The 26,708-nt window shown below is 47.7% G+C and overlaps 1 protein-coding gene across 1 annotated transcript in view; it reads right to left on the reverse strand.

Annotated features, from left to right (window-relative positions):
• slc12a6 (solute carrier family 12 member 6) overlaps positions 1–26,708 on the reverse strand; it is a 240,039-nt gene that overhangs the window by 122,194 nt on the left and 91,137 nt on the right. The window contains 2 exon segments of the mRNA XM_084312786.1: positions 2,302–2,356; positions 3,106–3,252. Coding sequence (XP_084168912.1) covers positions 2,302–2,356; positions 3,106–3,252 — 202 coding nt within the window.

The following is a 26,708-nucleotide window of genomic DNA, read 5'->3' on the forward strand; positions in this document are numbered from 1 at the left end:
GAGGTAAGAGGCATCTAACGTTATTTCCAGCTCGATTGTCCATTTATTTCATTGCAATCTGTCCGATCAATGTATGGTGTCTTACTAAAGAAAGCCGTTAGTGACAATCAAGGAATCATAAACGACCCCCCCCCCCCTTTCCTTCACGCATGATGGAGCATAATGTATAGCGATCATATGCATTTAAAATTTTTAATATAGCGTGTATAGGGACGAAACGGCAATCGACAATGTATAATACGCGTCGGGGCCTATAGCGTGCGTTCTAGGAATCACTGCTATACACTCTAAAAACATACTTATATTCTCGACGGTACTAACACGACAATGTATGAATGGAAAAATATAACGTTCCCACATTCGGAACGATAGATACCCGATGTTGAATGGGCCATAGTAATGTCGATATAGCTATAATATTTAAAAAGTTATAGCCCTGCAAAGAAGGTGAGCCACTCCATAGGCTTACAGCACTGGCAGAGAGTGGTAAAGATGGGCATACTGCATGGCACCCAATGTGTTAAACATGTACTGCACTGATATGTGACAGACGTATTAAAGGGGACATGTACTATAAATGTCATTTTTCAGTCTCTAGCATTGTATTATAGTAATAGGAGTTCGTATCAATGTGTTTTAGTGTCTAAATACCATATTGGCGGATTGCTCTGATTCAGCTCAGATCATTTCCTTCTCCAGTAAATTAGGCCATCCTGATTTGAAGGCCTGAATGACGTTACTCAGGCTCTGGGTAGCAGACAGTGATGTGATTGGCTCTGTGGTTGTAGCTAATGCCCGCCCACAATCTACATAGACTGACTGTACACAACGAGTGAAAACCACTTCCTCATACTCTGCATGCACTAGTCTGGAGGGAGAGAGAGAGAGAGAGATAGAGAGCATTCAGGAGCACTTGGGGGGGGGGGGGGGGGGACCTGCCGTGCGGAGGTCCGCGCGACACACACCTCCGAACGGGAGAGTGATCGAAAGAAAAAAAGGAAGAGAGAGGGAGGAAGGGAGGCCCCCCCCCCCCCCCCCACAAGCTGCCGCGCAGCACACCGAGAGGCAGAGAAAAAAAGAACGGCCTGTCTTTTTTTTCTCTCTCTCTCTCTCTCTCTCTCTCTCTCTCTCTCTCTCTCTCTCTCTCTCTCTCACCCCCTCCCTCTCTCTCTCTCTCTATCTCTCTCTGTCTACCAGTCGCAGACTGTGTGGACTGACTGTCACTCAAAGTGCTTATGGGCGGAGCCAGGCCATAACAGCCTGAAATATTGAAGCTGAAAAATTATGGTTTTGAGTACTTGATTAGAAATATAAAACAATGAATTTTTTTGAACAAAAACGTACAGATGTCTTCAATACACTCACAGGAATTGTATAAAGTTGCCCAAATAGGAATAGCAGTACATGTCCCCTTTAAACATGTACTGCACTGTTAAACATGTACTGCACTGAGATATGACGGACAGTATTAAACATGTACTGCACTGAGATATGACAGACAGTATTAAACATGTACACTGAGATATGACAGACAGTATTAAACATGTACTGCACTGAGATATGAGGACGGTATTAAACATGTACTGCACTGATATATGACAGACGTATTAAACATGTACTGCACTGAGATATGAGGACGGTATTAAACATGTACTGCACTGATATATGACAGACGTATTAAACATGTACTGCACTGATATATGACAGACGTATTAAACATGTACTGCACTGATATGTGACAGACATATTAAACATGTACTTCACTGATATGTGACAGACGTATTAAACATGTACTGCACTGAGATATGAGGACGGTATTAAACATGTACTGCACTGATATATGACAGACGTATTAAACATGTACTGCACTGATATGTGACAGACGTATTAAACATGTACTGCACTGAGATATGAGGACGGTATTAAACATGTACTGCACTGATATATGACAGACGTATTAAACATGTACTGCACTGATATGTGACAGACGTATTAAACATGTACTGCACTGATATGTGACAGACGTATTAAACATGTACTGCACTGATATATGACAGACGTATTAAACATGTACTGCACTGATATGTGACAGACGTATTAAACATGTACTGCACTGATATGTGACAGACATATTAAACATGTACTGCACTGTCTGACAAGGTGAGAGGGGGAGTGAGGAGGACGGGTGGGGAGGGATGGTGGAGGGAGAGATGGGTGGATGGAGAGATGGATGGATGGAGGGGTGGTGGGGGGAGAGATGGATGGATGGAGAGATGGATGAGGGGGGTAGAGAGAGAATACCTGGTACGACTCCGTTGGTGGCAATGGCACTCATTGATATGGCGGTCAGCATTGTCTGGAGAGATGGAGGGAGATGGAGAGAAATAAGAGATGAGAGAGAGAGAGAGGGAGAGAGAGAGACACACACAACATTCATGTGTTAGCTGTAGGGGGTGTAACGATGCATCGATTCTAATGTGACGATTCAACTGCATCGATTTGAAAATGTTAGAATCGATTAGAATCGAATTTAATCGTTGTGAGGTCGCATGGTTACACCGCTAGTTAGCTAGCATTATCTAACATTAACTGCCAGACTGCAAGTCCTAGCTACTGACTGACGAAAGCTAACAATATCAAAGATTGAAATGCTACCAACGTTAGCTAATGTTACTAGTAGCAAAGATCTTCAAGTGTTGCATTTCCTCACTCTAGTGTATCTGCTGGTAGCTGAACCACGGTCTGCACTGTGGGGTAGCAACAGTTGTGATTGGAGGATATGGGGGAAGAGACATGCATGTGTGAGTGTGTACGTGTACTGTATGTGTGTGTGTGTGTGTGTGTGTCCCACAGTGCAGTGTATCCCACTGGTTCTTTGTTTTGGTAGGAGGCTTGGGAAGGAATAAATGAACAGAAGAGAGAACAGTGTAAAAATACCACTCAGCAGTGTGCTGTTAATGTGCTTGTTAATCACTTTGACCTATTTATGGCGGGTCTGTCTGATATTGGCTATGTGTGTGTGTGTGTGTGTGTGTGTGTGTGTGTGTGTGTGTGTGTGTGTGTGTGTGTGTGTGTGCGTGCGCGTGCGTGTGTGTGTGTACTCACACAGCAGCAGCAGATGAAGACGATACAGAATCCCTGCAGAACTCCTCCGGTGCCGACGACCCAGGTCAGACGCAGGAACAGGATGACCCCGAAGATGTTCTGCAGGCAGGGCAGGTACACCCCCATGAAGGTGCCCATCTGGGGAGACTGGGACACACAGAGACATACACGTGAACACAGGAGGTACACCCAAAGCTCTCGAGACACGGAACACCCTATTATCACATGTCCTCCTCTCAACGGAACGATAGGATATGGGTTTAAAAATCGTCCGCATGCCCCTTTATAGAGAACGCAAAATGAATCTGCTGTGAGGTGAAGCTGCATGGCTTCTGCACAAACGGCTTCTGGACACACTCAGAATTGCAGTCCAAACATATTTATTTTCGCAACAGCCCCAATAGCTTGCTATAACTAGAAAACAAACAGAAGAGGTTTTGTAAATTGAGATAAACTGACTACTAAGTGCGGTCAAAAACTGTATAGTACCTCTCTACCTGAGGCCTACTGGCACTCTGACTACCTGAGCTCTGACTATCTGATACCTACCTGAGCTCTGACTACCTGATACCTACCTGAGCTCTGACTACCTGAGCTCTGACTACCTGAGCTCTGACTACCTGAGTTCTGACTACCTGAGCTCTGACTACCTGATACCTACCTGAGCTCTGACTACCTGAGCTCTGACTACCTGAGCTCTGACTATCTGATACCTACCTGAGCTCTGACTACCTGATACCTACCTGAGCTCTGACTACCTGATACCTACCTGAGCTCTGACTACCTGAGCTCTGACTACCTGAGCTCTGACTACCTGATACCTACCTGAGCTCTGACTACCTGAGCTCTGACTACCTGAGCTCTGACTACCTGAGCTCTGACTACCTGATACCTACCTGAGCTCTGACTACCTGAGCTCTGACTACCTGAGCTCTGACTACCTGATACCTACCTGAGCTCTGACTACCTGAGCTCTGACTACCTGAGCTCTGACTACCTGAGCTCTGACTACCTGATCTCTGACTACCTGAGCTCTGACTACCTGATCTCTGACTACCTGAGCTGTGACTACCTGATCTCTGACTACCTGAGCTCTGACTACCTGAGCTCTGACTACCTGAGCTCTGACTACCTGAGCTCTGACTACCTGATCTCTGACTACCTGAGCTCTGACTACCTGATCTCTGACTACCTGAGCTCTGACTACCTGAGCTCTGACTACCTGAGCTCTGACTACCTGAGCTCTGACTACCTGATCTCTGACTACCTGAGCTCTGACTACCTGAGCTCTGACTACCTGAGCTCTGACTACCTGAGCTCTGACTACCTGAGCTGTGACTACCTGAGCTCTGACTACCTGAGCTGTGACTACCTGAGCTCTGACTACCTGAGCTGTGACTACCTGAGCTGTGACTACCTGAGCTCTGACTACCTGAGCTCTGACTACCTGAGCTCTGACTGCATGAGCTCTGACTACCTGAGCTGTGACTATCTGAGCTGTGACTACCTGAGCTCTGACTACCTGAGCTCTGACTACCTGAGCTCTGACTACCTGATCTCTGACTACCTAATCTCTGACTACCTGAGCTCTAACTACCTGATCTCTGACTACCTGAGCTCTGACTACCTGAGCTCTGACTGCATGAGCTCTGACTACCTGAGCTGTGACTATCTGAGCTGTGACTACCTGAGCTCTGACTACCTGAGCTCTGACTACCTGAGCTCTGACTACCTGATCTCTGACTACCTAATCTCTGACTACCTGAGCTCTGACTACCTGATCTCTGACTACCTGAGCTCTGACTACCTGAGCTCTGACTACCTGAGCTCTGACTACCTGATCTCTGACTACCTAATCTCTGACTACCTGAGCTCTGACTACCTGATCTCTGACTACCTGAGCTCTGACTACCTGAGCTCTGACTACCTGAGCTCTGACTGCATGAGCTCTGACTACCTAATCTCTGACTACCTGAGCTCTGACTACCTGATCTCTGACTACCTGAGCTGTGACTACCTGAGCTGTGACTACCTGAGCTGTGACTACCTGAGCTCTGACTACCTGATCTCTGACTACCTGAGTTCTGACTACCTGATCTACTCTGACTACCTATCCCCCCCCCCTCACAGTAAGCTGTGGTGTTCCACAAGGAAGCATACTAGGTCCACTACTGTTCCTAATTTATGCAAATGACATGTCGTCAGCTTGTGACTGCAACTTGTTCCTGTTTGCGGACGACTCAGCCCTGCTGGTCTCTGACAAGAACAAGTTACAGGTTGAAAAAACCCTCAGCTCAGAACTAGGCAAAATCTGCATATGGCTCGCTGATAACAAACTATCATTACACATGGGCAAAACAGAGTCCATTCTCTTCGGTTCAAATAACAAACTCAGCAAGACCGACGGCTTCTCAGTTACAGTGGGTGACAATATTGTCACAAGGAAAGAAGATATTACCTACCTGGGTTCCATCCTAGAGGCTAATCTTTCCTGTGACAAAATGGCATCCAATGTAATAAAAAAAGTCAACCAACGAACTCGATTCTTGTACCGGATCTCCTCACTGGTAAACAAGAATACCCTGAAGACTCTGGCAGGAGCACTCATTCAAGGGTACTACGACTATGCTTGCACCTCATGGTACCAAAGCACCTCAAAGGCGCTAAAAACAAAATTACAAACATCTCAAAACAAACTGGTCAGACTACTGCTTGACCTTACTCCTAGAACCCACCTCACCCCTGCCCACTTTGACAACCTAGGATGGCTTAGAGTAGACGACAGAGTACAGCAACTTGCAATGGGCCTGGTCTACAAGATACAGTACACTACACGACCAAGGTACCCATGTACTGTACATGTCAAAATACTTCCCAAAGGTCAGTGAATACCACGATCACAACACCAGAGGGAGCTCCACAAATCATGTTAAACCCAGATTCGGCTCAAACAAGGGACTAAACACGTTTCGCAATTATGCCATATCAATGTGGAACGCCCTACCCAAAGCTGTAAAGGAATGTGAATCACTACCCACTTTCAAAAACACTCTCAAAAAACACCTAAGGGAGACTGCAATTCGAAACTGGCCCCTGTAAATGTCCGAACACAACCCCCTCCAATGTACAGTAAATTACCAAGTATGGTCTTGTCAATATTCCAATGTACAGTTTTGTTTGTACAGTTGTACAGTGTCCCCCACCCACCCCTCCTACCCAACCCCCCCACCCAACCACCTCCAATGTACAGTCCCCCCCCCCCCACCTACCCAATCCAATGTACAGTTTCTACGTCAAATGTATATACTCTTTTTTCTGGACTCTTTTTGTATCACAAACAGTACTGTATTTGCAAATCTGGTATGTCATAAATGTATAGATGTAGCAGTACTGTCTATCTGTATGTCATGTATGTCATATATGTTACGATGAATTGAAAATGGGGGACCCTGATGTAAACAAGATGAAAGTCTTTCTCTGGTCTGCATCCCCTTAACAATTGTATGTATTGAGCTGTACTGTACTGTACCCATTCTGCAATCTGTTAATACAGTTTTCAATCAATCAATCAATCTCTGACTACCTGAGCTGTGACTACCTGAGCTCTGACTACCTGAGCTCTGACTACCTGAACTCTGACTACCTGATCTCTGACTACCTGAGCTCTGACTACCTGAGCTCTGACTACCTGAGCTCTGACTGCATGAGCTCTGACTACCTGAGCTCTGACTACCTGAGCTGTGACTACCTGAGCTCTGACTACCTGAGCTGTGACTACCTGAGCTCTGACTACCTGAGCTCTGACTACCTGAGCTCTGACTACCTGATCTGTGACTACCTGAGCTCTGACTACCTGAGCTGTGACTACCTGAGCTCTGACTACCTGAGCTCTGACTACCTGAGCTCTGACTACCTGAGCTGTGACCACCTGAGCTGTGACTACCTGAGCTCTGACTACCTGATCTCTGACTACCTGATCTCTGACTACCTGAGCTCTGACTACCTGAGCTCTGACTACCTGAGCTGTGACTACCTGAGCTCTGACTACCTGAGGCCTAACTACCTGAGCTGTGACTACCTGAGCTCTGACTACCTGAGCTCTGACTACCTGAGCTCTGACTACCTGAGCTCTGACTACCTGAGCTGTGACTACCTGAGCTCTGACTACCTGAGCTCTGACTACCTGAGCTCTGACTACCTGAGCTGTGACTACCTGATCTCTGACTACCTGAGCTCTGACTACCTGAGCTCTAACTACTTGAGCTCTGACTACCTGAGCTGTGACTACCTGAGCTGTGACTACCTGACCTCTGACTACCTGAGCTCTGACTACCTGAGCTGTGACTACCTGAGCTGTGACTACCTGAGCTCTGACTACCTGAGCTCTGACTACCTGAGCTGACTACCTGAGCTCTGACTACCTGAGCTCTGACTACCTGAGCTCTGACTACCTGAGGCCTAACTACCTGAGCTCTGACTACCTGATCTCTGACTACCTGAGCTCTGACTACCTGAGCTCTGACTACCTGATCTCTGACTACCTGACCTCTGACTACCTGAGCTCTGACTACCTGAGCTGTGACTACCTGATATCTGACTATTTGAGGCCTAACTACCTGAGCTCTGACTACCTGAGCTGTGACTACCTGATCTCTGACTACCTGAGCTCTGACTACCTGCGCTCTGACTACCTGAGCTCTGACTACCTGAGCTCTGACTACCTGATCTCTGACTACCTGATCTCTGACTACCTGATCTCTGACTACCTGAGCTCTAACTACCTGAGCTCTGACTACCTGAGCTCTGACTACCTGAGCTCTGACTACCTGAACTCTGACTACCTGAGCTCTGACTACCTGAGCTCTGACTATCTGAGCTCTGACTACCTGATCTCTGACTACCTGAGCTCTGCCTACCTGAGCTGTGACTACCTGAGCTCTGACTACCTGAGCTCTGACTACCTGAGCTCTGACTACCTGAGCTCTGACTACCTGAGCTGTGACTACCTGATCTCTGACTACCTGAGCTGTGACTACCTGAGCTGTGACTACCTGATCTCTGACTACCTGAGCTCTGACTACCTGAGCTCTGACTACCTGAGCTCTGACTACCTGAGCTCTGACTACCTAATCTCTGACTACCTGAGCTCTGACTGCATGAGCTCTGACTACCTGAGCTGTGACTACCTGAGCTCTGACTACCTGAGCTCTGACTACCTGAGCTCTGACTACCTGAGCTCTGACTGCCTGATCTCTGACTGCATGAGCTCTGACTACCTGAGCTGTGACTACCTGAGGACTACCTGAGCTCTGACTACCTGAGCTCTGACTACCTGATCTCTGACTACCTGAGCTCTAACTACCTGAGCTCTGACTACCTGATCTCTGACTACCTGAGCTCTGACTACCTGAGCTCTGACTACCTGAGCTCTGACTACCTAATCTCTGACTACCTGAGCTGGGACTACCTGAGCTCTGACTACCTGAGCTCTGACTACCTGAGCTCTGACTACCTGAGCTGTGACTACCTGAGCTCTGACTACCTGAGCTGTGACTACCTGAGCTGTGACTACCTGAGCTGTGACTACCTGAGCTCTGACTACCTGAGCTCTGACTACCTGAGCTGTGACTACCTGAGCTCTGACTACCTGAGCTCTGACTACCTGAGCTCTGACTACCTGAGCTGTGACTACCTGATCTCTGACTACCTGAGCTCTGACTACCTGAGCTCTAACTACTTGAGCTCTGATTACCTGAGCTCTGACTACCTGAGCTCTGACTACCTGAGCTCTGCCTACCTGAGCTCTGACTACCTGAGCTCTGACTACCTGAGCTCTGACTACCTGAGCTCTGACTACCTGAGCTCTGACTACCTGAGCTGTGACTACCTGAGCTCTGACTACCTGAGCTCTGACTACCTGAGCTGTGACTACCTGAGCTCTGACTACCTGAGCTCTGACTACCTGAGCTCTGACTACCTGAGCTCTGACTACCTGATCTCTGACTACCTGAGCTGACTACCTGAGCTCTGACTACCTGAGCTCTGACTACCTGAGCTGTGACTACCTGAGCTCTGACTACCTGATCTCTGACTACCTGATCTCTGACTACCTGAGCTGACTACCTGAGCTCTGACTACCTGAGCTGACTACCTGAGCTCTGACTACCTGAGCTCTGACTACCTGAGCTCTGACTACCTGAGGCCTAACTACCTGAGCTCTGACTACCTGATCTCTGACTACCTGAGCTCTGACTACCTGAGCTCTGACTACCTGACCTCTGACTACCTGAGCTCTGACTACCTGATCTCTGACTACCTGAGGCCTAACTACCTGAGCTCTGACTACCTGAGCTGTGACTACCTGAGCTGTGACTACCTGCGCTCTGACTACCTGAGCTCTGACTACCTGAGCTCTGACTACCTGATCTCTGACTACCTGATCTCTGACTACCTGATCTCTGACTACCTGAGCTGTGACTACCTGATCTCTGACTACCTGAGCTCTGACTATCTGAGCTCTGACTACCTGATCTCTGACTACCTGAGCTCTGCCTACCTGAGCTGTGACTACCTGAGCTCTGACTACCTGAGCTCTGACTACCTGAGCTGTGACTACCTGAGCTCTGACTACCTGAGCTGTGACTACCTGATCTCTGACTACCTGAGCTGTGACTACCTGAGCTGTGACTACCTAATCTCTGACTACCTGAGCTCTGACTGCATGAGCTCTGACTACCTGAGCTGTGACTACCTGAGCTCTGACTACCTGAGCTCTGACTACCTGAGCTCTGACTACCTGAGCTCTGACTGCCTGATCTCTGACTACCTGATCTCTGACTACCTGAGCTCTAACTACCTGAGCTCTGACTACCTGAGCTCTGACTACCTGAGCTCTGACTACCTGATCTCTGACTACCTGAGCTCTGACTACCTGAGCTCTGACTACCTGAGCTCTGACTACCTGATCTCTGACTACCTGAGCTCTGACTACCTGATCTCTGACTACCTGAGCTCTGACTACCTGAGCTCTGACTACCTGATCTCTGACTACCTGATATCTGACTACCTGAGCTCTGACTACCTGAGCTCTGACTACCTGAGCTCTAACTACCTGAGCTCTGACTACCTGAGGCCTAACTACCTGAGCTCCGACTACCTGAGCTCTGACTACCTGAGGCCTAACTACCTGAGCTCCGACTACCTGAGCTCTGACTACCTGAGGCCTAACTACCTGAGCTCTAACTACCTGAGCTCTGACTACCTGAGCTCCGACTATCTGAGCTCCGACTACCTGAGCTCTGACTACCTGAGCTCTGACTATCTGAGGCCTACCTGAGCTTTGACTACCTGAGCTCAGCCTTTGACTACCTGTAATATTATAGGAGGTAAAGGGGAACATGGGGAAAAAAGGATTTACATATTGGATTTACATAATTATATATAATAATAAACCCAAATAATGAACCCAAGGCACAAAGATGTTTAAAAAGAAAAAACAACATACCTAATGGGGCAATGAAGGTACAACTTTCACCACATTCTGGCCCCTAATTGTTCTTGTGGGCAAACAAAACAATTGCAACTTCCAAAATATAAGGAGCCAAAATGTATAGTCCATAAAAAATTGGAATCTTCCAAGTTATCAGTAAGAGTATATTAGTGTGCAGCGGGAAACGTGTGTGTGTGTGTGTGTGTGTGTGTGTGTGTGTGTGTGTGTGTGTGTGTGTGTGTGTGTGTGTGTGTGTGTGTGTGTGTGTTGAGAGATTTGGGGTGCTTTTTCAATGTATGTGATGTATAGATTGGGGGAAGATGGTAGCATCTAACGGTGCCAGGTCAGAGAGGGCAGAAATGTGTTTGGCTTAGCAGAGGTTGGTTCAGAACGGTGACCAGTGGATTGAATACACTGCCAGCGAGGGTGTTTGTTGACATTCCTTGGAAGAACATCTGAGATAAGACGGAGTGTCTCCCAGAGCGAGGGAGAGCGGTTCACAGTGAATGAAAGTTTAATGGTGTGAAAGGTTAGCAGTTGTCATGACAACACGTCGCATGACAACCAGAAGGCGGGGCCGTCGTTGCGATGACGAACATCTATAAGTCGAACGGTGTTTCCGGGTAGGGCAGACTAGAAACTGACCAAGAGCGAGTAGGACTGAGATCACACAGACACTCTCTCCTCTCATTGAGAGAGAGGGGGGGGGGGGGGGGAGAATGCCACATCACCAGTAGCTTCGGCTACCACGAGGATGGTCTTAGGCTAACGAACAGGCCTGAACACTATTGGACTGAATAACAAAAGGACGATAGACGGACACACCGACAGATCATTAGAATAGACTCTTCAAGGACGATACAATTTGATAACATCTGACAACATCTGATTATGAGGTTCTGTTTATAGCAATAAAACAACGCTTTTCCTCATAAGGTATCTCACGGTGTCGAAGTGTCGAATTCTTACGGAGGTGGAGAATTATTATGGTTTATGGATTGCACTAACGGGGGAAGATAAGGATCTTATCTACCAGTATCGGAGACGTCAGGACCATTAAAAGTACACAACGCAGAGGAATTGGATGGAGGGCCAAACAGACGAAGACGTGATACTGGCCAGTTTGATCAGAATCTTACAGTGTGTGTGTGTGTGTGTGTGTGTGTGTGTGTGTGTGTGTGTGTGTGTGTGTGTGTGTGTGTGTGTGTGTTAAGGCTGAGCCCGAACCCTGTTTTTAGGGTTCAAACGTTCGCCAGGGTTTATCGAACGAACGTTCGAACGTTCGTTTTTTTAAAAATTTTAATAATTTTTTTTTTAATCAAATAATTTTTTTCATTTTTTTTAATAATAATTTTTTTTTTTATTGTATTATTATAGATCCTACGGAGGGCGGCATTGCATAGTCTATTGGTGAAAAACATGTTGTTTACAGTGGTGGCTGTTCATGTAAACATGTAATTAAACAAAGCACTCAGAAGAAAATAAACAAGCTACTGAATCAAAGTATGATAAACAATAGCCCTTGCAGTCACGTAAGGGGCTAGATAAACAAATGCATTAGTTTTGTGGCATTAACGTTAGTTAGTGTTACGTTCAATAACATGTATTCACTCTTGGTCGACGGGGAGGGGAGCCGGGAGGAGAGGCGCACGCCTCGGCTCAACAGACCCGTCCACCGTCTACCTCGGACGGGTCTGTCCACCGTGCGCCTGCTTTTGTTTCCAACGCAACCACCTCCCGCCATGAAGCTCGCGCTCCGTGGCCGAAAAAGGCTGGTATTCATCCTTCTGCAGGTTCACCTACGGAAACCTTGTTATCGATTACTTCCTCGGAGGGGAGCTAACTACGGCTCCCCGGTAGCTACGGTAAGTCTGTTGACGCTTGCCGATTGGTGGTAACAGCAGAGGCGGGTGCAAGCGGTGTGACGTAATTGGCAGAATCGCCTGTCAATCAAAATAGAGCTCTGGTTGAGAAATAGTATCCCGCTGCAGCCCGGCAGACCATACTGGTTGAGCCGAGCGCCTCGCATTCACATCACCTCAACCCGGTGCGCATCCTTTATTTTTTATTCACCGAACGTTCGAACCTATTAATTAAAGTCCGAATGTCAGCGTAACGAACGAACGTTCGGGCTCAGCCTTAGTGTGTGTGTGTGTGTGTGTGTGTGTGTGTGTGTGTGTGTGTGTGTGCGTGTGTGTGTGTGTGTGTGTGTGTGTGTGTGTGTGTGTGTGTGTGTGTGTGTGTGTGTGTGTGTGAGAAGAACGGTGAAGTTCAGCAGTGAAGTGGTTAAAACTCTCCAGACGGGGAGCTCCAGTAGCTCACCACATACCGCGAGTGCTATTTCAGCGCCGTGGACAACCGCGCTCGCGCGGATCTGGGGCTGAGCGCGTTCGAATCCCGGACGGCAGCCGTGCCTTTCCCAGAGTGTCTTTCCCCCCATCTGAACCCTTTCAGCCTGCTTGACCAAGTATGAATGCGACGAAAAAGCGATAAACGCTAAAAAGAACCAGCTGACTGGTCAAAGTTTAAAAAAAAAAAATAAAAATCTCCAGACAGGAAGATAGATAAGATTTCTCTGAGCCACTGGAGCAGCAGACCTCTCTATCAGCCGACCTCTCTATCAGCCGACCTCTCTATCAGCCGACCTCTCTATCAGCCGACCTCTCTATCAGCAGGCAGACAGGAGCAGAGCAGTGGAGCACCGCTGTACGGCCCTGAGCACCGCTGTCAGGGGGCAGCTCAGGTCACTCAGAACCCTAGCGGGGGAAAGTAATACGTATATATATTCACTCAAGTACTGCACTTAAGTACAATTACTACTTGTACGTGAGTCCTTTCATTTTAGGGAATTTTATACTTTTACTCCACTACATTTCAACGGAAATATTGTAGTATGTGTTGTTGGAGCACACAATAAAAAGCACACAATAAAAACATATACAAGGTGCGGCTAAGTGGCGCAGTGGGCAAGGCGCTCGCCACTAACGCAGGAGATGCTGGGTTCGAGCCCAGATCTCGGCGTTGCTTCCGGCTTGGCTGGTCGCTCATACTAACACAATTGGCAGTGTTAGAGGGTGGGAAAGCCGGTGGGTGGGGATCGGACGTTGTGGACAGCGACTCCTACAGGTCGGTTGGTGCGCCTGTACAGCAGAATCAGGAAGCAACAGGGGCGGCGTGAGCCTCCCACGCGTTACTCCTCACCGCTGAGAGATCACGCTGTACAGGTGAAAAGATGCGACAGCTGCCTCCTCGAGTACCGGAGGGGGACACATTGATGCAAGGCTTGGTCCACATTGCAGCCGACCAGTGGGAGGCATGGCCTAACAGCGTTCGAGACAGGGGAGGGTAGAATTGGATAATACGAAATTGGGATGGGAGAAAAACAGAAAAAAATGGGGAGAAAATAAAAAATAAATAATAAAAACATATACAATATGTCACATAATGGCTGCTTGGCTGGCTGCTTTTTTTATATAGCGCTTTTATCCAAAGCGCTTTACAATTTGTTACTCACATTTTACCCATTCACTCACACATTCACTCACACATTCACACACCGACGGCGGAGGCGACCGTGCAAGGTGCCAACCTGCTCATCGGGAGCAATTAGGGGTTAAGTGTCTTGCTCAAGGACACATCGACACGCTGGCCGGGAGGAGCGGGAATCGAACCGGGAACCTCCGGATTGCCAGATGACTGCTCTACCTCCCGAGCCACTGGCGACCCCCACATAAGAAAAAGGCAGGTCTCTCAGTGGCAGTGGCAGCTCATTCCAGAGCTTTTGGGCTGCCACAGCGAAAGCACGGTCCCCCCTAAGCTTCAGCCTGGACTTGGGAACAGCCAAGAGGAGCTGGTCAGAGGACCTGAGGGACCTTGGAGGGACATACGGTTCCAGTAGGTCCGAGAGGTACCCCGGTGCCAAGCCTTTCACAAATGTAAAAGCAAACAGTAAAACCTTAAAATCAATCCTAAAATGTACAGGAAGCCAGTGGAGGGAAGCCAGCACAGGGGAAATGTGCTCCCACTTACGTGTTCCCGTCAGCAGACGGGCAGCGGCGTTCTGAACCAGCTGCAAACGAGAGAGAGGGAGGCCTGACTGACGCCAATGTATAAGGCATTACAATAGTCAAGGCGAGAGGTCATAAAAGCATGGATGACAGTTTCAAAAACACTACGGGATAAAAAAGGTTTGACCTTGGACAGCCTCCTAAGTTGGAAAACGCTCTTTCCCACCACAGCATTGATCTGCTTGTGCAACTTAAGGTGACAATCAAACTTCACCCCTAGGTTGGTGACAGTTGTTGGCTTCACAAAAAGTCCAAGGGGGCCCAAATCACCAGGAGGAGACACATGCCCATTGCTGGGACCAAACACCATGACCTCCATTTTACGGTCATTGAGACGTAGACAGTTTAATGCCAACCATGCTTTAACATCATCAAGGCATGCTAACAATGGTTTCACCGGGTTGCTATTGTTCCTTTTCGGTGGAATAGAGTAACAGAGGTCTGAACTTGAGTTGAACTTGAACTTGTGTACTCACATTTTTCTGTAGTGGTTGCAATATCAAAAAGAGAAATAAGAAAAAATTGGTATAAGCTGGAAAACACTGCGGATCCATAGCCTGAAGTATTATGTAGTAAATTTTATAAAAATCCGTTCAGAAATGGGTCTTTGAGAGACGTCGGAGAATAACCGGCATCAAAAAAAAAAAGCTCTCCAAAATCCATTTCCTCATCCACCGCTGTTTGTTCTGAAGTCTGATTGACTTCTGGTTTTCGCTTGTCAACTTTCACCTAGATCCCTTATTCGCACCCCCCCCCCCCCCCCCCCCATGTGGGGTATCGTTGGAAAGGCACCCTCATTGGCTATAACGCTGAACAATCATTTCAGTCATTGGAATGCGTATACGTCCTGTAATTCTGTGAGTTTTGCCCATCCCTAATTTCCACATTGAGCCATGTCCCTCAGTTTACCTCCCAGCCCTTTTCTATTGGTGATGTATTTCAAGCCCTTGATTACAGGAGCTCAACTGGAGAAGATAAATTGGATCCTATATTTTTCTAAAACTGCCTGCTCCATTGATCACAGAGCAATTAACGCACATGATTGGCGTCTTCTACTGAAACAGAACCAGCTTGCCTATGTTTAGAAGAACAAGGATTGTTGAAGTGGTTTTCCTATCAGTGTTGGATTATGTGGAAATGCTGCTCCTTCCACTTGTAAACCCCTGGACACGGTCCACCATTCCGCCCTCAGAGTTATTACTGGTGACAGCTGTGATACTCACCACTGTGTCCTCTATGAGAGGTGTAATGATCATTGGCATTTGTTTATCTATAGGGCCATTATCGGAAAACTACCGCCTTATATCGCAACGACGCTAGATTGGAACTTTGGACCCCATCTAACCTGCTCAAATGACTTGCTTATGCTTAAGGTTCCTGGTGCACAGTCTGAAAGGCAGCCTTTTGTTTTAGTACAGTACCAATTTCCTGGAATGATCTTCAACATAAGCTGAAAATCTACTGATCTATGGAGTCTCAGTTAGAACAGTGAAAATATGGCCTGAGGGGGCAGACTCTGAGCTGCAGCACCGGTTCCAACACACAGACTGGAGTATGTTTGCCACACAGGCCACCCTGGACTCCCATACAGACATGGACTCCTACACCTCCTCCGTTGTGGATGACATCAACCAATCAGAAGCCGTGGATTGAACAGAGTGGTCCGTATACTGCTAATGGAACCGCTTTCATATCTGGTGACCTGCAGGCCTACTGTTCTGTGAATAGGGGAATCAAGCGGGTCAAGTACAGCCACAAACTAAGGGTAGAAGATCACTTCAACAACTCTCACCCCCAACGCATGTGGCAGGGCATCCAGGCCACCACAGACTATAAACCCACCAACAACTCTCCCCCAACCACTGACCCCTCCCTCCCTGATCCCTCCAATGAATAACTTATATGCCTGTTTTGACAGGGACAACCAGGAGACACTTTACCCTCACTGGACAGACACCGATTCGCCCCCCATGAGAACAGGAGCGTGGAGGACACAGCGCCACACTCCGCCCTCTCCCACCTGGATGAGAGCACTGCAGAGGGTGGTGAGAGCCGCACGACGCATCACCGGTACATCACTCCCTGCAATTGAGTCTATTCATCACAAACAGTGTGTGAGGAAGGGAGGGACACAACATTGTCAAGGACTAGTGTTGTCAAAAATATAGATTTTTCGATACATATCGATTCTGAATATTTAAAACAGTTTCAATACTAATTTCCCGCAATATTGATTGTAACTGAGGGGTACAATTCCCTGACTGTATTACTAGATATGATACTTACTACCACTACCTTTGTACTTAATATTCGGCCACCCAGTACACGGCATAAATATATTATCATGAACACTCTCACGTAGATGAAACGGATCCAACACAAATGTACGAATTAGAAACAGGTCTTTATTTCCTACACAGCGATGGTGTGTAGAATAAACACTTAATCACTTAATTACATTTATGAATTGAAATAGTATGCACTTTTATGGCAAGGAGTATTCGTCGGTATATCAATAGATAATGTCCAATCTCTGAAGGCGCAGGTGGTAAATATACGACCTGGAATAGTTAAGGAATAACAGCAATGATACTTTAATGATTATAGGCTGGATACACTAGAGGGGGTTAATCCGGTCGCTTGTAAGCCGACAGGAGTAGGAAGGGGGGGGGGGTAGAATCCAGCTGCCTCGTCCGGCCAAGGGTATCCCAGGTGAACCCACTGTAGTGCCGTTCAATGCGCCGGCGATCCTTGGACCACAGATGAAAGCAGGTGGACTCTTTGTGGGCCGGCTCTCTCCGGTCCACGGGGGAGAGATGTGGAGAGACCTCGTCTTGCAGAGCGTCTCCTCACCTTGCGTCCTCTCCAGGGGGGGGGGTTCCAACACACGGTAGTGTCGGGGGTCTTTATCCATAGAATAATCAAAGTATCCAAAGCATAATCCGTGCCTGGGAAGGCGGGCTGTCGTCGGTAGAATAATCCGGTATACAGGTCCACTCGCTCGTCGGCTCTGGGGCTCCTCGGGTGCAGCTTCACATAGGGTCAACCACCCTGGGTAAGCAGCCAGTTCTCTGCCCGAAACGATGGGGTACTGACTACGGTAGTATTCTCACCGCACGAAGCACTATATATTAACAGACTATTATTAGCTTAATAGACTACGTCCAACTCGACGATATAGTGCCAAATATGACTATTCAAATATTAATATACACGATGTCTCAATACCGATGGTAGGCCAAACTTGGCCTTACTCCCACACGTGGCATCGCGGGGAGGCTTTACGTCTGTGACTCTATTGGAGGGTAAGAAACTGGACTGAAAAGAAAGTCCTACTTTAGTAGCGCAGTATATATACGCACTATGAACAAATAGTCCCATTAGTGGTGCGGTAGCCAAATTCCTACGCGGAACTAGGACTTGTTCGTACATGTCGAGCGGTACGTTTGAACTGGGTCTGAGGGGTATGGCAGCCTGGCACCAAGGTCTCGACCAATAGTAGAATGGAGACTATTATGGGATGTTCAGTAGGCTAGAATGGATATTCAATGCATATTGTACAAGGAATATACAAGGGATATCAGGGAATATTAAAGAATATACAAATACAATTAAATATATATATATAAATAAATATATATATTCGGTTTAATCTGGCCCTTCACAACATTGATACTTTCTGCACTATCGATACCAGCTGGCACGCTGTCTTCTCTCATCCTACAGCAAGTTGTTGACGCACACACACACGCTGCTCCCAGTGCATTGCCCCTGCCCCTCCCCCTCCTCCCCACAGACCCTAATGACCGCTGACGCAGGATCACCATCACTCCTCATCCTCCTCGATCTGACAGCGGCCGTTTGACACTGTGGACCACACCATCCTCCTGGAGTGCCTCCACAACACTGTTGGACTGTCGGACCATGCACTACAGTGGTTCCAGTCCTACCTCTTAGGCAGGACTGAATATGTCTCACTGGGAGGACACAAGTCCAGGCTGCTCGATGTCACCTATGGTGTTCCGCAGGGGTCGGTTCTTGGTCCCATCCTATTCATCACCTACATGCTCCCCTCCCCCTCGGTCGTGTCATCGGCAGACATGGAATGTCCTTCCACTGTTATGCCGATGACACACAACTCTACATAAAAACGGCCCAGCTCTGTCATGCCTCACCACCTGTCTTGGGGAGATAAAGGCATGGATGAACAGCAACTTCCTCCAACTAAACAGCAAAAAACCGAGGCACTTCTAATTGGCACCCCTCACCAGGTTCAGTCTTCATCCATATCACATCTCACCTTTGACGGCCAGGTAATCCCCCTCTCCCCCTCAGTCACAAATCTGGGGGTTCATTTGACCCCACCTGATCTTCAACATCCACATAAAACACCTCTGCAAGACCTCATTCTATCACATAAAAAATATATCAAAACTCCGTCCCACTCTAACCCTGTCAGATGCAGAGAAGCTTGTCCATGCTTTTATCTCTTTAAGACTGGACTACTGTAACGAACTCTTCATCAGGATTCCTGGCAAAAGCATCCAAAAGCTGCAATACATCCAGAACAGCACTGCCAGGATCCTGATGAGAGTCCGTAAACACGATCACATAACCCCCATCCTCCACTCACTACACTGGCTCCCCGTCTCATCCCGGATCAATTACAAAATCCTGATGCTCACCCATAACTGCATAAACGGACACGCACCCCTCTACCTTCAGGAGCTCATCACTCCACAATCCTCCACCCGCACCCTCAGATCCGCAGGTAGCCTGCTCCTTCAGGTCCCCAATACCCGGCTCTGCACCATGGGTGACCGAGCCTTCTGCACGGCTGCACCACGTCTGTGGAACAGCCTCCCCATCCAGCTGAGGGCACCACAGAGCCTGGACGCTTTTAAAGCAGGCCTGAAAACCTACCTGTTCAAAAAGGCCTTTGACTGTTAGCTTTTTATTTTAAATTTTTTTATACTATGTTTTTAATTAACTATGTTTTAGTTTTATCTTATTTTTATTCTGTATTTTATTTTATTTGTTTTACTAATAACTATTTTATTTTTTTAACTATGTTTTAACCCTGTAGTGTAGCACTTTGGGATCCCAGCGAACAAAAAGTGCATTACAAATTCAATCTATTATTAAGAGTGCAGCTCCTCTTTCAACATCACTTGAAAATGGCCCAGTAAACTATTCATTTTAGTTAAAAGCACGAGGCATTGTTTAACGTTATGTAGCTGACTAGCTGGCTAGCTACTGCTCATATCAACGGCTGATACCACCATTGGAGTTCGTTTTTGCAGCTGCTGCTAGCTAGCTAGCTAACGTTAGCCACCCAGCAACTGTAGCCAGCTAATACGGTCTGTGCTGGCTGCACCTTTTAATTCGCAATGGAGTAGAGCCAACTAACTGTACAAATCGATGTGATTGGCTGAGACTGTATTTTGTACGGTTGGCTGGCTGGCTGTTGTGGATTGGGGTAGCCAGCTAGCCAGCTGGCAGTTCGTAGTGCAGTAGCTGGCTGGCTAACGTTGGCCAATATAGCTGTAACTGAATGCCAATGATGCTAGCCTTATGTGATCTTATGTCAAATACTTTGACTATAATGGTCAGAAGTAAATTAACTTAGATGCTGTTATGCTTAACACGCATTCCTGGTGAATTGAAGATGGGGGACCCCGATGTAAACAAGACTAAAGTATTTTTCTGGTCTGCATCCTCTTAGCAGTTGTTTTGTATTGAGCCGTACTGTATTGTACCCATTTTCTATTTTTCTCTCATCCCAATTTCGTATCGTCCAATTCTACCCTCCCCTGTCTCGAACGTTGTTAGGCCCCTGTCTCGAACGTTGTTAGGCCATGCCTCCCACAAGCCGGCTGCAATGTGGACGAAGCCTTACATCACGTGTCCCCTCCGGTACTCGAGGAAGCAGCAGTCGCATCTTTTCACCTGCACAGCGCGATCTCTCAGCGTCGGGGGTCTGCGTTTGGAGGGCACGCCGCCCCCGTCGCTTCCTGATTCTGCTGCGCAGGCGCACCAACCGACCTGTAGGAGTCGCTGTCCACAATGTCCGATCCCCACCCACCAGCTTCCCACCCCCTAATACTGCCAATTGTATTAGTATGAACGACCAGCCAAGCTGATAGCAATGCGGAGAGCTGGGCTCGAACCCAGCGTATCCTGCATTGGTGGTGAGCGCCTTGCCCACTGCACCACCTAGCCGCCCTTAACGGTATGTTCTTAATACCTTATTAGTTGCTCCAAATGTACTGTATGTATGAAAGAAAAGGTCACTTGCACAGACCCTTTTCTGGACCTCATTAGGACAAACTGTATCTGGGTTGATACATCACTCACCTCTATCTGTCTACATTACTCACCTCTATCCGTCTACATCACTCACCCCTATCCGTCTAGATCACTAACCCTTATCCGTCTACATCACTCACCCCTATCCGTCTACATCACTCACCCCTATCTGTCTACATCACTAACCCCTATCCGTCTACATCACTCACCCCTATCCGTCTACATCACTCACCTCTATCCGTCTACATCACTCACCTCTATCCGTCTACATCACTCACCTCTATCTGTCTACATCACTCACCCCTATCTGTCTACATCACTCACCTCTATCTGTCTACATCACTCACCCCTATCTGTCTACATCACTAACCCCTATCTGTCTACATCACTAACCCCTATCTGTCTACATCACTCACCCCTATCTGTCTACATCACTCACCTCTATCTGTCTACATCACTAACCCCTATCTGTCTACATCACTAACCCCTATCTGTCTAGATCACTCACCCCTATCTGTCTACATCACTAACCCCTATCTGTCTACATCACTCACCCCTATCTGTCTACATCACTCACCTCTATCTGTCTACATCACTCACCTCTATCTGTCTACATCACTCACCTCTATCTGTCTACATCACTAACCCCTATCCGTCTACATCACTCACCTCTATCTGTCTACATCACTAACCCCTATCTGTCTACATCACTAACCCCTATCCGTCTACATCACTCAGCCCTATCTGTCTACATCACTAACCCCTATCTGTCTACATCACTAACCCCTATCTGTCTACATCACTAACCCCTATCTGTCTACATCACTAACCCCTATCTGTCTACATCACTAACCCCTATCTGTCTAGATCACTCACCCCTATCTGTCTACATCACTAACCCCTATCCGTCTACATCACTCACCCCTATCTGTCTACATCACTAACCCCTATCTGTCTACATCACTCACCTCTATCTGTCTACATCACTCACCCCTATCCGTCTACATCACTCACCTCTATCTGTCTACATCACTCACCTCTATCTGTCTACATCACTAACCCCTATCTGTCTACATCACTCACCCCTATCCGTCTACATCACTCACCTCTATCTGTCTACATCACTCACCCCTATCTGTCTACATCACTCACCCCTATCCGTCTACATCACTCACCTCTATCTGTCTACATCACTCACCTCTATCTGTCTACATCACTAACCCCTATCTGTCTACATCACTAACCCCTATCTGTCTACATCACTAACCCCTATCTGTCTACATCACTCACCCCTATCTGTCTACATCACTCACCTCTATCTGTCTACATCACTCACCCCTATCTGTCTACATCACTAACCCCTATCTGTCTACATCACTCACCTCTATCTGTCTACATCACTCACCCCTATCTGTCTACATCACTAACCCCTATCTGTCTACATCACTCACCCCTATCTGTCTACATCACTCACCTCTATCTGTCTACATCACTCACCCCTATCTGTCTACATCACTCACCCCTATCTGTCTACATCACTAACCCCTATCTGTCTACATCACTCACCTCTATCTGTCTACATCACTCACCCCTATCTGTCTACATCACTAACCCCTATCTGTCTACATCACTCACCCCTATCTGTCTACATCACTCACCTCTATCTGTCTACATCACTCACCCCTATCTGTCTACATCACTCACCCCTATCTGTCTACATCACTCACCCCTATCTGTCTACATCACTCACCTCTATCCGTCTACATCACTCACCTCTATCCGTCTACATCACTCACCTCTATCTGTCTACATCACTCACCCCTATCTGTCTAGATCACTCACCTCTATCTGTCTACATCACTCACCTCTATCTGTCTACATCACTCACCTCTATCTGTCTACATCACTCACCTCTATCCGTCTACATCACTCACCTCTATCCGTCTACATCACTCACCCCTATCTGTCTAGATCACTCACCCCTATCTGTCTACATCACTCACCTCTATCTGTCTACATCACTCACCTCTATCTGTCTAGATCACTAACCCCTATCTGTCTACATCACTCACCCCTATCTGTCTACATCACTCACCCCTATCTGTCTACATCACTCACCTCTATCTGTCTACATCACTCACCCCTATCTGTCTACATCACTCACCCCTATCTGTCTACATCACTCACCCCTATCTGTCTACATCACTAACCCCTATCTGTCTACATCACTCACCTCTATCTGTCTACATCACTCACCCCTATCTGTCTACATCACTCACCCCTATCTGTCTACATCACTCACCCCTATCTGTCTACATCACTCACCTCTATCTGTCTACATCACTCACCCCTATCTGTCTACATCACTAACCCCTAGCTGTCTACATCACTCACCTCTATCTGTCTACATCACTCACCCCTATCTGTCTACATCACTAACCCCTATCTGTCTACATCACTCACCTCTATCTGTCTACATCACTAACCCTTAGCTGTCTACATCACTCACCTATATCTGTCTACATCACTCACCTCTATCTGTCTACATCACTCACCCCTATCTGTCTACATCACTCACCTCTATCTGTCTACATCACTCACCCCTATCTGTCTACATCACTCACCCCTATCTGTCTACATCACTAACCCCTATCCGTCTACATCACTCACCTCTATCTGTCTACATCACTAACCCCTATCTGTCTACATCACTCACCCCTATCTGTCTACATCACTCACCTCTATCTGTCTACATCACTCACCTCTATCTGTCTACATCACTAACCCCTATCTGTCTACATCACTCACCTCTATCCGTCTACATCACTAACCCCTATCTGTCTACATCACTCACCTCTATCTGTCTACATCACTCACCTCTATCTGTCTACATCACTCACCTCTATCTGTCTACATCACTCACCTCTATCCGTCTACATCACTCACCCCTATCTGTCTACATCACTCACCTCTATCTGTCTACATCACTCACCTCTATCTGTCTACATCACTCACCTCTATCTGTCTACATCACTCACCTCTATCTGTCTACATCACTCACCTCTATCTGTCTACATCACTCACCTCTATCTGTCTACATCACTCACCCCTATCTGTGTCTAGCCCCTTTTAAACAGAGATTCAGCAACATTACTGTAAATAAGACCCCTCATTATGCCGGCTTTGCTTCTTTACACTGAACCCAACACAGCCGGCATGACGCCCCGCGTGTGATTTTAGACAGCATGCCGGTGATCTGCAATCAGAGGCGTGACGTGTGACGTACAACATACGATACGACAGCTTTCTAAACAATAGCGGTGGGTGAAGTGAGTGTTGAGGTGCTCATTTATACCGCTCTTCAAACGCCACGTCGCTGTGAAGTGAGCGTTGAGGTGCTCATTTATACCGCTCTTCAAACGCCACGTCGCTGTGAAGTGAGCGTTGAGGTGCTCATTTATACCGCTCTTCAAACGCCACGTCGCTATGCATCGTGTACAACATCTCGATGCGTACAGCGGCGGATTTGTGCGAGCGACTGCTTCCTCCGAGGTTTTTAAGTCCCCCAGTGGTCAGAACGTCACACTGTCCCCGGCCAGCTGTCTCTCTTACACAGATGTGGATCCAGCGATGTGACCGTCATTGATGTACTCTGAATTTCACCATGCTGCAACATTACATTTTATTCGTTAAATTCTCTCATTAAATTCCACCCTCGACCAAAGACTCTTTGTCGTCTACCTCTGTGAATAATCAGTTTAGGCTTAACAAGATTATTCCCCATCATTACTGGAAGGCCCCTTCGGTAAGATCCTATGCCAAGCTGGAAGTGTGCGTGTGCACGTCTGAGAGAAGTAGACCACTTCTTGCTCAACAAGGAAAGACAGCTCACCGTGACTTGGGATTTTTTTTATTTACTTGTCTGCTGATTGTGTTTTGGAACAGTCATGGTATGTGTAATAATAATACTAATAATACATAATTAGATTTATATAGCCGTTTTAAAGTGTGGGTTCAAAACAAAAAAACGAAATAAAACAACTACGGGTCAAAGGCAGGGGTGAAAAGGTGGATTTTGAGACTTTTTTAATGTACAGTAGAGTGATGATGTGGCTGGGGAGGGCCTTCTAGAGGGAGGGGGCAGCCCCTTTCGGGACTGTGATGCACGCCAACATTGTTGGACGAGCGAATCGCTCCGTGAATACACAGTCCCTTCTACGATGATGTATAAATCCTACAATTAAGTCTGTCTCGCTTTTCTCTATCAAAACGCTTCTTGTACAGGTGTCGCAAATACATTTCAAAGGTACTCACAGTTGCATGAGGGTTTCGGACAGACAAACGTTAGGGTTTTGAAAGCTCTGCGTTGCTAATAAACATTTTAATAAACTGGTCAACGCGGCTCAAAACTGCTTTATTTCCGGCTTTGGCTGTCTGTGATCACAGTGCAGGTGCATCAGGCACCCAAAGCCGGAAATAAAGCCGTGTTGACAATTAAAAAAAAAAAAAATGTAATCCACTTTTTCTTCTTCTTTTTCTATTTTACTCCCATCCTAATTTAGCCATGCCAATTCTCCCCTCCCCTGTCTTGAACGTTGCTCGCATATGCCACCCACTGGCCGGTTGTAGGGAGGATAGAAGCCTTGCATCACGTGTCCCCTCCGATACACGAGGAGGCAGCCTGTCACATCTTTTCACCTGCCAGCGCGGACTCTCATTGGCGAGGTGTAACGTGTGGGAGGCTCACACTACCCCCGCCATTTCCTGTCTCTGCTGTGCAGGCGTCTCCCAACCGACCTGTAGGAGTCGCTGTCCACAACGTCCAGATTACCACCCATCGACTTCCACCCGCTAACTCTGCCAATTGAGTTAGTATGATGGCCGGCCCAAGCCGGAGGCAACGCGACAGCCGGAGTCGAACCCGGTGTCTCTTGCGTTGGTGACGAGCGCAATGTCCGCTGCGCCACCCAGCCACCTTCCGTGTTGACCAGTTTATTAAAATTATTTTAAATGTTTATTAGCAACGCCGAGCTTTCAAACCCTCGTGCAACTGTAAGTACCTTTGAAATTTCTCTGCAATACTTTTTGCGTTTTGCTGAGGACCAGTTCTTCAGAGTTAATTGTGAGATTTTTCAATGGTCGTATAAGGGACTGTGTATTCACTCGTCCAACAATGTTGCGTGCATCACAGACACAGTCCCGAAAAGGGCTAAGGGAGGGGGCAGCTGGGTCCAGATCTCGGTCCTGATGGGAAGTAAGAGGTTGGCGTCAGCAGACCTGAGGCGATGGGTGGGGGTGTGGTGGTGGAGGAGGTCAGAGAGGTGGGGGTGTGGTGGTGGAGGAGGTCAGAGAGGTGGGGGTGTGGTGGTGGAGGAGGTCAGAGAGGTGGGGGTGTGGTGGTGGAGGAGGTCAGAGAGGTGGGGGTGTGGTGGTGGAGGAGGTCAGAGAGGTGGGGGTGTGGTGGTGGTGGAGGTCAGAGAGGTGGAGGTGTGGTGGTGGAGGAGGTCAGAGAGGTGGGGGTGTGGTGGTGGTGGAGGAGGTCAGAGAGGTGGGGGTGTGGTGGTGGAGGAGGAGGTCAGAGAGGTGGGGGTGTGGTGGAGGAGGAGGAGGTCAGAGAGGTGGGGGTGTGGTGGTGGAGGAGGTCAGAGAGGTAGAGGTGTGGTGGTGGAGGAGGTCAGAGAGGTGGGGGTGTGGTGGAGGAGGAGGAGGTCAGAGAGGTGGGGGTGTGGTGGTGGAGG

This window comes from Notolepis coatsorum (genome assembly GCF_963971535.1).
Source record: "Notolepis coatsorum genome assembly, chromosome: 4".
Taxonomy (NCBI): domain Eukaryota; kingdom Metazoa; phylum Chordata; class Actinopteri; order Aulopiformes; family Paralepididae; genus Notolepis; species Notolepis coatsorum.